At 44.3% G+C, this 13,229-nt stretch overlaps 1 protein-coding gene across 7 annotated transcripts in view; it reads right to left on the bottom strand.

Moving 5' to 3' along the window:
• Positions 1–553: 553 nt before the first annotated feature.
• Positions 554–13,229, bottom strand: part of PRR5 (proline rich 5) — a 93,967-nt gene continuing 81,291 nt past the window's right edge. For 6 of the 7 annotated variants that reach the window (XM_040595379.1, XM_040595377.1, XM_040595378.1 and 3 more), the window contains 2 exons: positions 4,516–4,654; positions 554–1,694 (listed from right to left, as the gene is read on the bottom strand). In XM_040595379.1, the coding sequence (XP_040451313.1) occupies positions 1,144–1,694; positions 4,516–4,654 (690 nt within the window). In that variant the 3' untranslated portion in view covers positions 554–1,143. The remainder of the gene's footprint in view (positions 1,695–4,515; positions 4,655–13,229) is intronic. The other variant, XM_040595375.1, reaches the window with a different exon arrangement.

The raw sequence follows: 13,229 nt of genomic DNA on the forward strand, positions 1-13,229 counted from the left end.
CTCAGGAGTTACCAACTCATTCCTCCAGAGGAGACGCTTAGAATGGAGTGAGCTGAAGTAGCTCTTTCTTCACCGTAAAACCATCTGATCAAAAATCTAGCATGCATCAAGATTTCTACTTCACCTTAATATCTATGTGCATCAATCCTCTATAAAATCACTGAGACAGCTCTTACACCACCATGTTACTGAGAGAGAATCAAAGAGCTGGGAGCGCTCAGGATGAGAAGAGCTGCAAGGTTCACACTCCCTAAGTATCAGTACATAAATGACAGTATATGCATTATTGTATTTCTTTAATAACATAAATATACAATGAAGATTTCCACCAAGAAGCCATATTTTTATTTATTTAGGAAACAAGTAAGTTGAATTCTGCTGGAGTTTCTCCATACAATGGATACTCCAGGAGTCAATAGTGCACAGATTTCTTGGAATTGCCACTTTCAGAGCAAATGAACTTGGCCTCAAAAGCCAGTTTCAAGACAACTCTCCCACAGACGCAAGGTATTGGCTGTGAAACAGAACATGAGACATGAGGCATCGCGTGACATCAGGTAGCACATTTCTGTTTATTTGCCTTTCTTCAAGAACCCTAACTCACCATTAGGCAAAGGAGTGCATACAAGATGTACAAGAAAAAGATTAGAAGAGACTTCTTTACCACTGTATTCTGTGGCATGAAGGCCCACAGTCTCTGGGTTCTTTTGATTTTTTTAAAAGGATATGATTTTACTCTGGCTGCGGTGTTACAGTTCAGAGAAAAACCTGCTGTCAACAGGAAACCTCTTGAGAAAATTAAAAGTGAACACAGCTATTTGCTAGGCTGTTTTCCTGAACAAACACTGCCAGCTGCACTAACAGCATTTTACCAGACACTTGTCAGCTTGTGAACCCCTAAGTTTATAAAGACAATAGGAAATCTGACTGCAGAGTGACAGGGAAAGGGAGAAGTGGTCGGAGTTTCTTCCCACTTGCAGCAGATTCCCAGCTGCTATAAACTTGCGTTTGTGTACTTCAGTACAGCTGTGATGACCTACAACAGAGGTTCTGCCCTAGACATACATAGCTTGCCCACAGTCTCAGTGCGTTAGTAACTTTCATATATAATGTTAAAACTCAAGGTTTGTCTCCCAACGTCCTTCACATGATGCTCTGTCTGTTCACATCCACATTGTATGTTGATGAATTGGAACAGCCTCGGCCAAAATCGATAAAAATACCTTCAGAATCAGAGTCGATCGACTCCAAAATCTGATCCACTATGTTCTCAGGGCTGGAAGAGGGAACTGGAATCAAGGAAGGGTCCCTGTCCAGCTCAAAAGACCTATGTGGGTCATCCATTGCGTGGAAGAGTCCTTTCTGTTGCTCAACTGTACTGAGTTTGCTAGAGCATTGCACTGACCCAGTGCTGGGCCTCTCCTGGTCTCCTGACAGTGAGCTTTTTGTGGCTGTCATGGAGCTCTTGGAACCGTTGTCCATGATGGTGGTGAGGTTGGAGTACCCCTGGAGCTCCAGGCAGGAGGTCATTTCCGAAACAGAGTGCCTTCGGATGCCTGTTCCATTGGCAGCCATGCCCTCGGTTTCATACTCGGCCACTGGCGTCAGCAGTGGATTGTTGTAGCTTTTTGATCGCACCACGGGGTTCTTGGCAAGGATGTCACCTGATTTTGAACGCCTGAAGAATCGCTTCTCTGTAAATAGAGAAAAATCCAGAGTAATATCTACAAAGTCACCTATTTTCATACAACTAATAATTACAAGTGTTTAAAAGAAAAGTCAAGGCCTGAATATTCATGAGCTTCTCTTGAATAACAGAAACTTCTATAAAAGAACACATTTTACTGGTTTTGTAGATCCGTAGGCCTCAGACTTCCTAGATTTCTTTAGCATACTGAAACCCCCAAACCTATCTTTACAAGTAATAGCTGAGATTCCCTTATATTCAAACAACTTCAGCAGCTGGAGTAAAACAGTAAATATTTTGGAAGACCTGACACAATTGCAAATACTCTCTTTAGACAGGAATGGAAAGTGCAGTTCTGTTCTTGATCAGGCTATAAAGGTCATCACTAATTTCTAGTAGTTCAAATTTAAATTTTCCACCCACCCTGGGAAAATCGGGTCTCTTCAGATTTGGGGCACAAGGCTTAAGACAGGCAGTCTTACTAATAATTTGGGGAAAACTCAGATGCAAAGCATCGTTCAGAGACCACACAAGGAGAAAACCCCAAGAGTGTCTGGAAACATGAACTGGAAGGTAGTGCCCACAGCAACCTTTTTGGGGAACAAACCCGCACTCAGCCCGGCCGGGATTGCTGGCCGTTAGCCAAGCGGGCTCCTTCCAAGGAACGAGCAGCAGGTGGCAGCAAGTCAGCACGGAGACCCGCCACCAGCGGCCCGGGGCTGGCGCGCTCGCCCGCAGCTACAACAAAGTCATCATCATGCAAACTTTCTGCAGACCTCAGTGCTTCAGACGCATTTGTGCTTGAAAAAATAAGTGGTGTGATTAATAGGTCTCACTTCTGAAGCTTTCTCCCTCCTACGCTCGCTTTGCCATCCCCATGAAAGGGGCACGGCTGGAGAAGGGAATCAAATTATGCTCTGGAAGTCAACCGCAGCCACTGCATATAAATTCTCTGCTTTAAATCAGGATGCTGGTATATGTTTGTTCCTCTGCAAATCACGCAATATCCTTTACAAATGCCTGTCTCTTCTAAAATTATACTTAGGTATAATTATGTGCTTACCTGAACACCAATTCCAATCATCTATACCAAGAAAGCCAGTTTCTGTACGTAAGATTGTATTTGGCACTTATGTCTGCCTCAGTAATTAAATCAACTGAGCCAAGTCCACTTTCAGACTTTTTCTTTGTTAGGGAGTTTGACCCGGCAAACAGAGAAGGTTCCTTGGGCTGTCCTGCTGCAGGAACTCTGGCTTTTTGGTCACACCAAGGCTTGGCCAGAAAGGAAGGCTGGGTGTGCTAGCCTGACTGGGAAGAAAAGTCAGTGGCCACACCAGTCCCAAGGACAGTATGTCACAGCTTCAAATCACGCTACCAAAATAGCTGGACAGAACTAGTTGCAGTAGCTTAAAAGCAGCAGAGACTTATGCACTCAGCTCCTTTGGATACAGGTTCACTGACTACAGTAAGACCTATTCAGGGGTACTGCTACAGATCTACACCCCAGACCACAGCAAGGGGAAGCACCCAGTCCGCCAAAACCTTCCTATCTTCTGCAGTCCTATAATACAACAAGACTGCAATTTATTTTCTAACAATATTTGGGTGCATTTTCTCTGTCCTGACATACAAAAGCTTGTATTCAGAAAATGACCATTTGGGGCTCCATTTAAATGCTTGTGGCCTTTTAATGGCAAGCAATGAATACAAAGTAGCAATCCTGAACCATTTTCCATAAACAGCTGGCCTCTATTTGTTTACGTAAAACTGATTTGTTTCTTAAACACTTACTGCAATACAACCATTTTTCCATTCAGCTTCAAGGGGAAATCAACTACCTTATTGACCATTTCTGACAAGCAAACAAATTAAATTGCATAGAAAACATACAATTTAATTTATTTCCCTGTTTTCTCTGTTCAAACAGGCCATCACAGTATTTACATTAAAATACTCACATACTATCACATTTCCTTTTTAACTTATGCTGGTAGTATCCCCCTTGCATTTTCAACAGACTGAATTACTGTGTGGGATATTCAAAAGACCTTCATCTTGGCCAAATCTTGCCTTCACAGAAGTCACTGAATGCTTCAGAGCTCAAAGAATCATAGAAAATAAGATGGAAAGGACTCAAGCAGGTCGGTCACTCAGCTCTGTTACCAGGCAGGACCATGTTTACCCACCTTGCTCCTTCTGATGCTTATCTATGTAACATGTATATAGGATCTCTAGCAGTAAAGATTGAACAGCCTCCAGGGGTGGTTCATGTGACATTAGAGATTTTTCCTTCTGTGCAATCTGAATTTCCCCTGCTACATGTGGTCCACTCTATTCTTCTTATCTCCAGAGGGAAGGAGAACAGCTTTTTACCTTCCACTCTACAGAAAGCTTTTACAAGTTTGAAGGCTTATCCATTTGCCTTCTCTAAGACAAATTCCTACTCACTTCCCTGCTTTGAACAGCCTTGTATGATCTTTGTGTGCTAATGAACAGACGCTATGCAGCACTCTAGAAATGGCTTCTGTCCATAAAACATCCTGTGTTAAAGCTCTCTTATTAAAAGGTAGAATGGAAATGCTAAACACACTCTAGATTCACAGACTTTTTTTATTAATGAGCACTGTTATGACGATCTGTTTTCGTCTCCCACCACTGGCGAGTTGCACTACAATTTTGCAGACTCAAAGAGCATGGCCTTAGAAAAGGAGCCTGGCCACACTGCATTACTACTGGTAGTCTCCTCTCATGTGGGCCCTGGCCTGTGTGGACCACGGTTTTGGTGAAGCCCTCTGTGCTGTGTCAAACTGAGCCTCTGTTATTCTTACCCAAGATACAGGAAGAGTGTGTGAAGGGTCCGTCACTGGAATACAGACCATATGTGCCCAAGTAAGGAGAAACGACTTTCTGGATCAGGGATTCCAGTTTCAAATAATCTTCAGTCACACCTTTTGACTCGTGAACCCCCTGAAAGAGAGAAAATACCCAAGATGAGCACTTTCCCCTCCAACCAGAAGCTTTCCTTGCTCGCTGGGGCAAGCAGAGAGGCAGCAAGCATTTTCACTAAATTATATAGCAAAGGTACACTGTCATGCAATTCTGGTTTGTAACGAGAGCTGATTCCTCTCACTGTAAAGCCAAGAGATGGGAGTTGAACCAGAGAGAGTCACCATGCAGGCACTGCACAAACGCTCAGAAAGAGGCAGTAGCTACTTCCAGGACGTTTAAATCCGGAAAGGTGCACCCTGCTTAGTGCAAAGGCACTCGGGGAGGATGGAAAATGTGATCTGTGAAGATGAATTAAAAACCTCCCTGGACTTTTTGTTATTGCAATCTTATACTGACTGCCTAAACTACTGCCGAGTGATGCACCAGCGGCTGGTACCACAGGGTGTCACTGCCATCTAAGCAATACCAACAGGGTTAAGAAAACGGTGAAACGACTCGGATATCTTTCTTCCAGGATATTTTCAACAAGAAATATGCATAGTGAGGAGGTTTGTATCTCTTTCCTCACTCCCTCCCCAGCACTTGCTACTATCCAGGCAATAGTCACATTATAACTAGCACGGCAAGATTCACCTATAGGCAAAATCTTTTGCCCTTAGCTGTTATCTCTGCACTTCCACCCACAAATGGGTCTATAAGGCTGCAGAGGTGGCAGAAAACCCTGTGAGGCTGTAGTCTCCCTTCCACTTGCAGCTGCAGTGTGCATGCTCCTGCATTGTCTGAGCAGAGCCCTGTATACTCATGTGTAAGATTCCTCTTGCAACCCGAAGTAAATTCACATTTTAGTGTGTTGCTATGTGGCCATATGTTTGACATAGCTTGTTGCAGAATTAAGATCCTAAATTTCATACTCAGCAAGAAGTCTGCTTGAATTTAGCCGAATTCCAGATTTCATAATATGTCCCTGAATTACTGTAAAAAGAAACATGTTGGGATGAAAGCCTCCGGAGAGCAATATGCAGATCAAGTGAGTAAAACTGCAACACTTCCTTCAGTGTGTGAAAGGATGCTGATGTTCAGGATGTATTCGCTGCTCAGTATGATTCACCAGCCAGTGTCTATGGGTGGCTATAAGCCTGCAGTTTGTTTGTGAATGGCTTACTTCACCTCTTGGCTGCTGCGCTGCCTGAATGCCGCCTGCTGTTACTTGATAAAAGTTTATGAATGGAAAATAAATAACGGCCAACAGAGAACAGATAGAATTTGGATTCCAGTTCAGTGCATTTTAAATAATGAATAACAATCTTTGCAGATGTGCAATGCCCTGTAAAACTCTGGGAGAGTCACAAATACAAACATGAACATAAGGGCATATGCAGTGAATCTGAAAGCCTGCAAACATGGAAGTAACAGCAGAATGACCCCATAGCTAATCAACCAATGTTAGCCAGAAAAAAATAACATTGGAGTAATTCTGAAGACTTAGTGAAGGTGCAGGCATTATTTCCAAGTCACTGTTAGAATATCAGATACCTCTGCATCAGAGAAAACATTTCAAGTAACCGGAGTAAGGGTCTCAATTTTTGTTATGTTGAGATCTGCTCCAGGGTTTCGCCTCCTATCTTGCTGGGATTTAGCCAAGATTTTTTCAGTCCTCAGAAGGGCAATACGCCTGCTACCTTACTACATATTCATGATGGCATCAAGTTCATAATCCACTGATGAAGGCCAGACCATTAGGCCATCCACTACAGGCTCCCACACCAATTACCTCCAGAACTGGTGTCCTAAACACGATACATAATCCTAGTGGCAAAAATCAGTGATATTTAGCATTGCTCATGCCCAGACTTTGCCGTAAGGCTTTATTTACTTTTTTGCCATTTGAAGTATTTTTGATACTTGTGAAAGAGGGTAGCTAACTATCAGCTGCAGAGAATGAAACCCAGTAATTCACTAGTACATGCTGCCCACAAAATAGCAGAACTGCGACACTGAGTGATAGAAGTGTCCTTGCTCACTGGCATCTTAACACTGATTTCCTATTGGCTTTACATGCCTAAAAAGTTATTTTGACTTCCCTCCTAGTAGTAAATTATCTGTTCTGCTATACACTCCTTCTTCCTTGATGAACACCTCAAAAGCCCGAGCTGTATTCTGCATTGATGGCTGCTCTGGCAGGGCCACCAAGAGGCTTCCAGCAGCTCTGTTGGGTTGCGGTAGGCTCCTGGGATTAGCTGAGAGGATGAAGACTCGACTCACCAGCTCCAGATGCTTCGGCACCCCTCTATCACAAGGCTGGGGAGCAGCTGTGCTGGGACATAGATGCACCTTGTCCCCACCGCTGCTGCCCTGCAGCTCCTGTGCCTGGAGAGGTCATCAGCTCACTGCTGCTAAGAAACACCCTCTTCTCTCAAAGTCACAACTCCTTAACCACTTGCATCAGCTTCCTCTTCAGACTCGCCCTCAACCTTCACTCCTGCTCTCCCAAGAGCAGCGCTAATCTCCATCCCCGTTCAGCCTCTTTTAGTTCTCACCTCTGAAGAGGCCACAAAGTACCACCTTTACAATGTAAACCCACCCAGTATTAACACAGCCTGCCATTAGTCTTATTCTTCAGCTCTGCAATCATCTACAGGATACTTTTCAAAACATACTGAAAAGTCATAAAACATCTGGCGCCTGCTGGAGCCATGGTGACTTCTCTTCTGCTCTGCACCTTGGCACAAATGTGCTGTATCCACCTGCGACATCCTTCCTGCACTGGCCATTGTTCCAGGCCTTCCTGCAGGTGCCTGACGGGACAGTTCCCTTAAACCATTTTCTCGGTGTGGGGCTTCTGTGAGAAGGAGCATAACAGCCTGCGGACTTGTAAAAGAATGTTTTTCCTGCATTTCTTTCCACTGGGTCAGGGAGGGGGGAGTGACTGAGCAGCCGCATGGTACTTGGTTGCTGTGTGAGGTTAAACCACGATAGTTATTCAGTGACAAACATCCTCCGGGCCTCTGTTTAACCACATACAAGTACATCCCAATATTCAGCAAGGACCATCTCAGCTCTCCAAACCTAAACTTCCCATATGACCTAAACAACACCACCACTTATTTAGAAATTACCCCAGCCCAAGTGGCCCCGAGGAGTGTCTGCAGGCTCAGAGCAAGCTGGGGCCACCTTCCACCTGGCCCTGCAGTTACTGTGTGCTGCTCATGAAGCCAATGGCCGTGACCCAGAGCCAGCTGGTCCTTGCTGCTGATGTGCAACCCCTGCTCCTCTTCATGAGCTTTTAAGATCATGGCCCATGAAGAAGGTAAGCGCAGGTTCATATGTCAGCCCACAACAGGTTAGCTGAGATATACCAAAGGTAGTGACAGGGGCAGGGCTGCCCCACATCCCTACCGAGAAAGTAGTGCTTCCCAGTTCTGCAATTCATCCAATATCAGTTCTTTAGTGAACCCCAGGCGTGGCTGGTGCTGCCCTTGGGGCAGCTGAAGGGCAGCCAGAGGGGGGCTGAGGGGGGCTTGCTGTGGCACCGGCGCCTCTGAGCCAGCTGGTACCAGGGAACAGCAAGCCCACAGCAACAGGGGCAGCAGCACCTAGCAGATCCCACGGCTGGGGGGGGGGGGGGGGGGGGGGGGGGAGGGGCTGCAGAATCCCAGCTCTTACTGCCTCACTGGTACTAGTATCCAGCACAGCTGGGTTAGGAAAGCGTCTGAAACAGTGACTGACCTACCAATTCTTACCACCACAGTGTGCAAACTTCACTTCAGAGGGCACTGTAATTCGGCACTGTAAGGGGCTGAGGGAGGCAAGGAGCCTCAAGGGGAAGGACGGACACCTCCTAAAGCAGATCAACTTTAGGAGGCCAGGGGAAGCTTCTGTCTTCCTTTAGCTACCAGCCTCAAGGGTGCATTTAAACTCTTCCCTCCACCAGAGGTTTCCACCTTATCCACTGTGCGACATGCGAAATCACTTGTTTGTGTGACACCAAATTCAGTGGGAAGCCACTTCTGGTGGAAGTTTAGGATGGAGCAAAGTATGGTTATAAATGCTTCACATATCTATACACAAATATACACAGAGATAGATATACATGTACAGACATCTATACACCTATCTACATGGATATCTATAGATACTCAAAGATATATGAAGTCCTTTTTAGATCCTTTCCCAAATTTGTAAGTGATTGTGCATATAAAGGAAAAAATAGCTTTACAGTAAAGCCAACTTTGGATTCTTACCTATGTCACAATAGTTTCTGAAAAACTGTTGGCGGGACTTAAAATTCACCAATGAAATAATAAAAAGAAGTATTTTGCTGTTATTTTGGCAGCTCGTGGTTCTTCTAGTACTCACTGCTTGAGGCCTCGCTAGTTTGGTAAGTCATTGTATAGCAATAAAGAAAAAAGTGCTATCTAGCAGGCTGGTTGCTTAGCTTGCAGGAAACTGTATCGTAATTTGGAAGAAAAAAGAAAGCATGGAGCATTATCAGTAAAACAGCGATTCTACCCTTATCTTTAATGCAATATTTGCTCTGCAGACATGCAAAAACTTACTTATAAAGATAACTGTGACCTTTCATGAACCCAATTTCATTTTAACAGGAGAGTTTCATGCTTCTCTGCAAGTGTGAGATGTATCTATTAAAATTCTTTTCAAAGGCCTTGCCTGATCTGTTTCTCAGTTGAGGGCCAAACTGGCTCAGTATCAAATAGCTGCCAGTACCTTAGTACTTCTGGAAGAGTGTGGCTGATGGATCAAAACCTCATCTTGGTCACACTGTTTTGAAATGCAACAAGAGTCACCTCATTATCTTTGGAAGGATTATAATGTGATATTATGACAAGAGTCTGCCCTACTCTCAAGGCATGGATAATGGGGATTTGAGCCCTGGATATGTGAATACTATTGCAAATGGAAAAGTTCTGTACTCAGCACCAAGAACAGAGACGTATTTCTGCATGTTACACACTATCCAAGTCCCTTACTTCACTAACCTGTAATTAAATCACTTGGAAACAGAGAATTGTATATTATAGTTCAAAAGCATTAAAAGGACCCTATACACTACTGTTTTTGATATGTAAATCTGTAAGCACTCACAGAAGGGCCATATACCCTAAAGACCACAGGTAATTAAGGTAGCTACTTTATTAAGTTAGTGCCCCATCTGCTGAACCATGGCACCAGCTGTGCACACGCCCTCCGTTGCTGCATTCAAGTATGTTGCTGGAACAAAACACTCCTTGTGTTTGGGAACAAAACCCCGTGAGTCCAAACCATAAGTCATTCCAGCAAGAACAGATACACCAAATTGCTCAGGTTTCCATCCCTATTAATTCTGTAAGTTAACCACAAACGCCTACTGAGTTTCTAAAGGGCGCAAGGGCTTCTTAAGAAAGCACAGATGAAAGAATAAATTAATCATTTGGCACTGCAAATAAACAGGTACATTCAGAAGAAAAAAGCTGGGGGTTTTATAACTCCATGTAAGGCCACAGCCTCCTCTTCCAGTATATAGGGCTTCTCTAAGCCTTAAAGTGGTCCTAAAGTGGAGGTCACTCTAGGCAGGCATTTACAGACTTGAAGAATCCTCCTTAGTCATGACCTTAAAACCCGCCCGAGGCCAAGATTTAACCTTTTGCATGCTGTACAACCAAGATGGATTGCTTTGAAGTTTTTAATGAATGAATGTTTTAACAAAAAATAATATTAAGCCATTATCAACATTGTACCTAAGCAGGGGCTGTATTTCTTGCAATGCTGCCAGAAACGTAAACTCTTATGTAGCAAACATTTGCCATAATTTTCCTTTAAAAAAACCAAAAAATCAAATGCCCTTCCTTTATTTTACCATGGCAATGAAATAACCACAATCACAACTATCCTATTATATTAATTTTTAACACTCTGCTCTTCTCTTCATAGGCAGTCAACAATGATAGTGACACACAGACGAGCAGACCTGCCATCGGTCCAACTCAGTGCAAGATGCCAGCCTGCCTGCAGCCTCTGTCTCTGTGCAACTAGGTGGTCATTGCTGCAGACCCCTTGAGGCTTCAGCTCTGCCTTTCTATTCATCACCATAACTGAAATCCTTTCGTTTTGGGTAAAAAAACACACCTAAAATATAACTGGAGAGTATCAGCCCTTCCAAATGAATGCTCTGAAATGACCACTAACTGGGCTGCAAGCCCAGCGCACCAGGGAGGCGTTCAGGCTGTGAGTTGCAAAGGAGCCCAGAAATTAATCATCCACCTTCCACGACTTTTCACCTGGTATTGGCTACTTCACTTCCTCAGGCTCTGGTAAAAAACCCAGACATGAAGCAATTCCCAAAGGCAGTCACAGCCATGAAAATCTGTTTTGGCTGCTGATGGTCTGGTATGTCTCATTAGATAGCCCAGCTAAATTAGGACACAGTTTTAGGCTTCCCATGCTCCTGTGAGCAGATGTAGGACATCCTACGGAAAAGACTTGGCTCGTGAAACCCTGGTGTGTGGCAGAAAGGCAGCTGGTTTTGTGCATGCTGGCTTTGTTTGCTTCTTGCGCCTCTCACTTCTCACTCCAAAACTGGATGCGAAGCTGCACATCTTTTTACCTGTATTGGTGAGTAAAGAGGTGGCCAAAGCTCACTTCTCAGTGGCAAAAACCGGTGGCAAATCCCCACCGTTAATAACCTGCCCAGGGAGACCCATAATGAAATCCAGCCCTAGAAGCAGCCCGCTCCTGGGCCACAGAGCAGGCTGCACCAGCTTCTGCCTCTTCACTCTGTGAATTACAGCTTGCTAGCACAGCACTAGATAGAACAAAGATGAAATTTTCTTCTCAAGTACTCCTGGTGGGCAGAGCAGCCACCAGCAGAAGAAAAGTATATTCACCACTTCATCCAACTGACTTGAAATCTTGGGAATTGGTGGGTTACATTGACTGAAAAATGATTTATCCTAAAAATCCTGCAATGCATCGCCTTCTTAATGGCAGGCAAGGCACCAGACTGGAGAACTGAGCACATAAATCACAACAGTTGGAGACACAAGAGCTACAGCTAAAGCTGTCACGTCCTCTGGCTATCAGGTACACCTCAGGGGGATGTCTCATGCATGCCAAGAGGCTAGAAATAAACCTAGCTGCTGGGTGTTGTTTGCTACCTGGCTGCTTTTTGTTGATGCTTGGCTCATGTTATTCCACTTTGGTGTCCTAGCTGGATCTCCACGAGGCCATCACTCTCATGCCTGACTCATTTTAACCCTTTGCTTCATCCCCTGGACATCTGCTGGGATGTAATACCCCACATCCATCTTGAGTTCCTCTTTCAGGTCCTGGGCAAGCCCCCTGCCATCTGCTGAGCTCCTCTGCTGTATGAGTCTCCCTGTAATCATCTTTACCGCAGGCTGCTTTAGTTATGGCTAGACAACTGTAAGTTGCCCCAGGTAACTCCTTACTCATCTGTGTCTGAAAATAATCATAAACCACTATTAAATCACGAACTGCTTTTTAACTGACCAGCAGTAACTTAGTGTTTTGCTGAATACTTATAAAAGGGGATAGGTCCTCTACAATTTCCATTTCTAACTAATAGCACTCACCACTAATAACTTCTAGAAATGGTGGTATCACTCTGTTGCTTTTCACTTCTTTAGCACAGAGTATTTACAGGACCATTTACTTAATAAACTGTACATTAAAAGGCATCTCCACTGTGATGTACTGTTAGCGTACCCTAACAACTGGATGTAACAGTGAGAACTACTTCATGCCCACCTGCAACTGCAGATGTGCTGAAGTACACGCTGGTCATTGATTACATGATGTAGGACTCAACTTTAGCTTTAATGCTTCAGATGATCAGCATGTTTACATAATTACTGGTGCAGAACACTGCCTTCTATTTCAACTGACAAACTGTTGGATAGCTTTTAAACAAAAAACGAAATAGGATAGAATAAAATAAAATCGTATTAAAATAAAACATAAATAAAATCTGTCTTCCCCCAAGTCAGGGTGGGCAAAGCAAGCAGGCCTTCTGGACCCAAGCCCAGCACCCTGCCAGGTCCCAAGGGAGGTCCAGCAAGTCTTGCTGCTTGATGTGGGAGCAGCTCTACCACAGGGGCCACCAAGCAGTAACAGCTGCGAGCTAGATCTTGGTTTACCAGCTTCTGGACTCAGGAAAGGAAGGAGTAAAAGCCAGACTTCTGCATTATTTAATGAAGTAATTTCAGCAGTTATTACTCTTGGTGACTTGATGACCCAGAAGAGCAAAGTCCTCTGCCCATGTGTCTTCTGGGACATCCTTGATGGCTGGCCTCCACCCTGGTCTACCAACAGAAAGCTGTGACCTACCACCTGCTGAACGAGTCCTGACCTGGTGTGATGTGAAAGGAAACAAACACTGCCGGAAGCATTTACAGGGTCAGGCCCAAATGCAAAGTGAGGTCCTGGCCTCATGTACTGCCCTGTCTTAACCACACAGGAAAACAGCTAAGAAAAAGAAATGTGACAATCTTCTGCTTAAAAGCAGCAAATTCCTTGGAGGAAAGAAGAACCATTAACAACCACACTTCTTTCTTTAAAAGGCAACAGGTCAGATCAG

This window comes from Falco naumanni, chromosome 5 (genome assembly GCF_017639655.2).
Source record: "Falco naumanni isolate bFalNau1 chromosome 5, bFalNau1.pat, whole genome shotgun sequence".
Lineage (NCBI taxonomy): Eukaryota > Metazoa > Chordata > Aves > Falconiformes > Falconidae > Falco > Falco naumanni.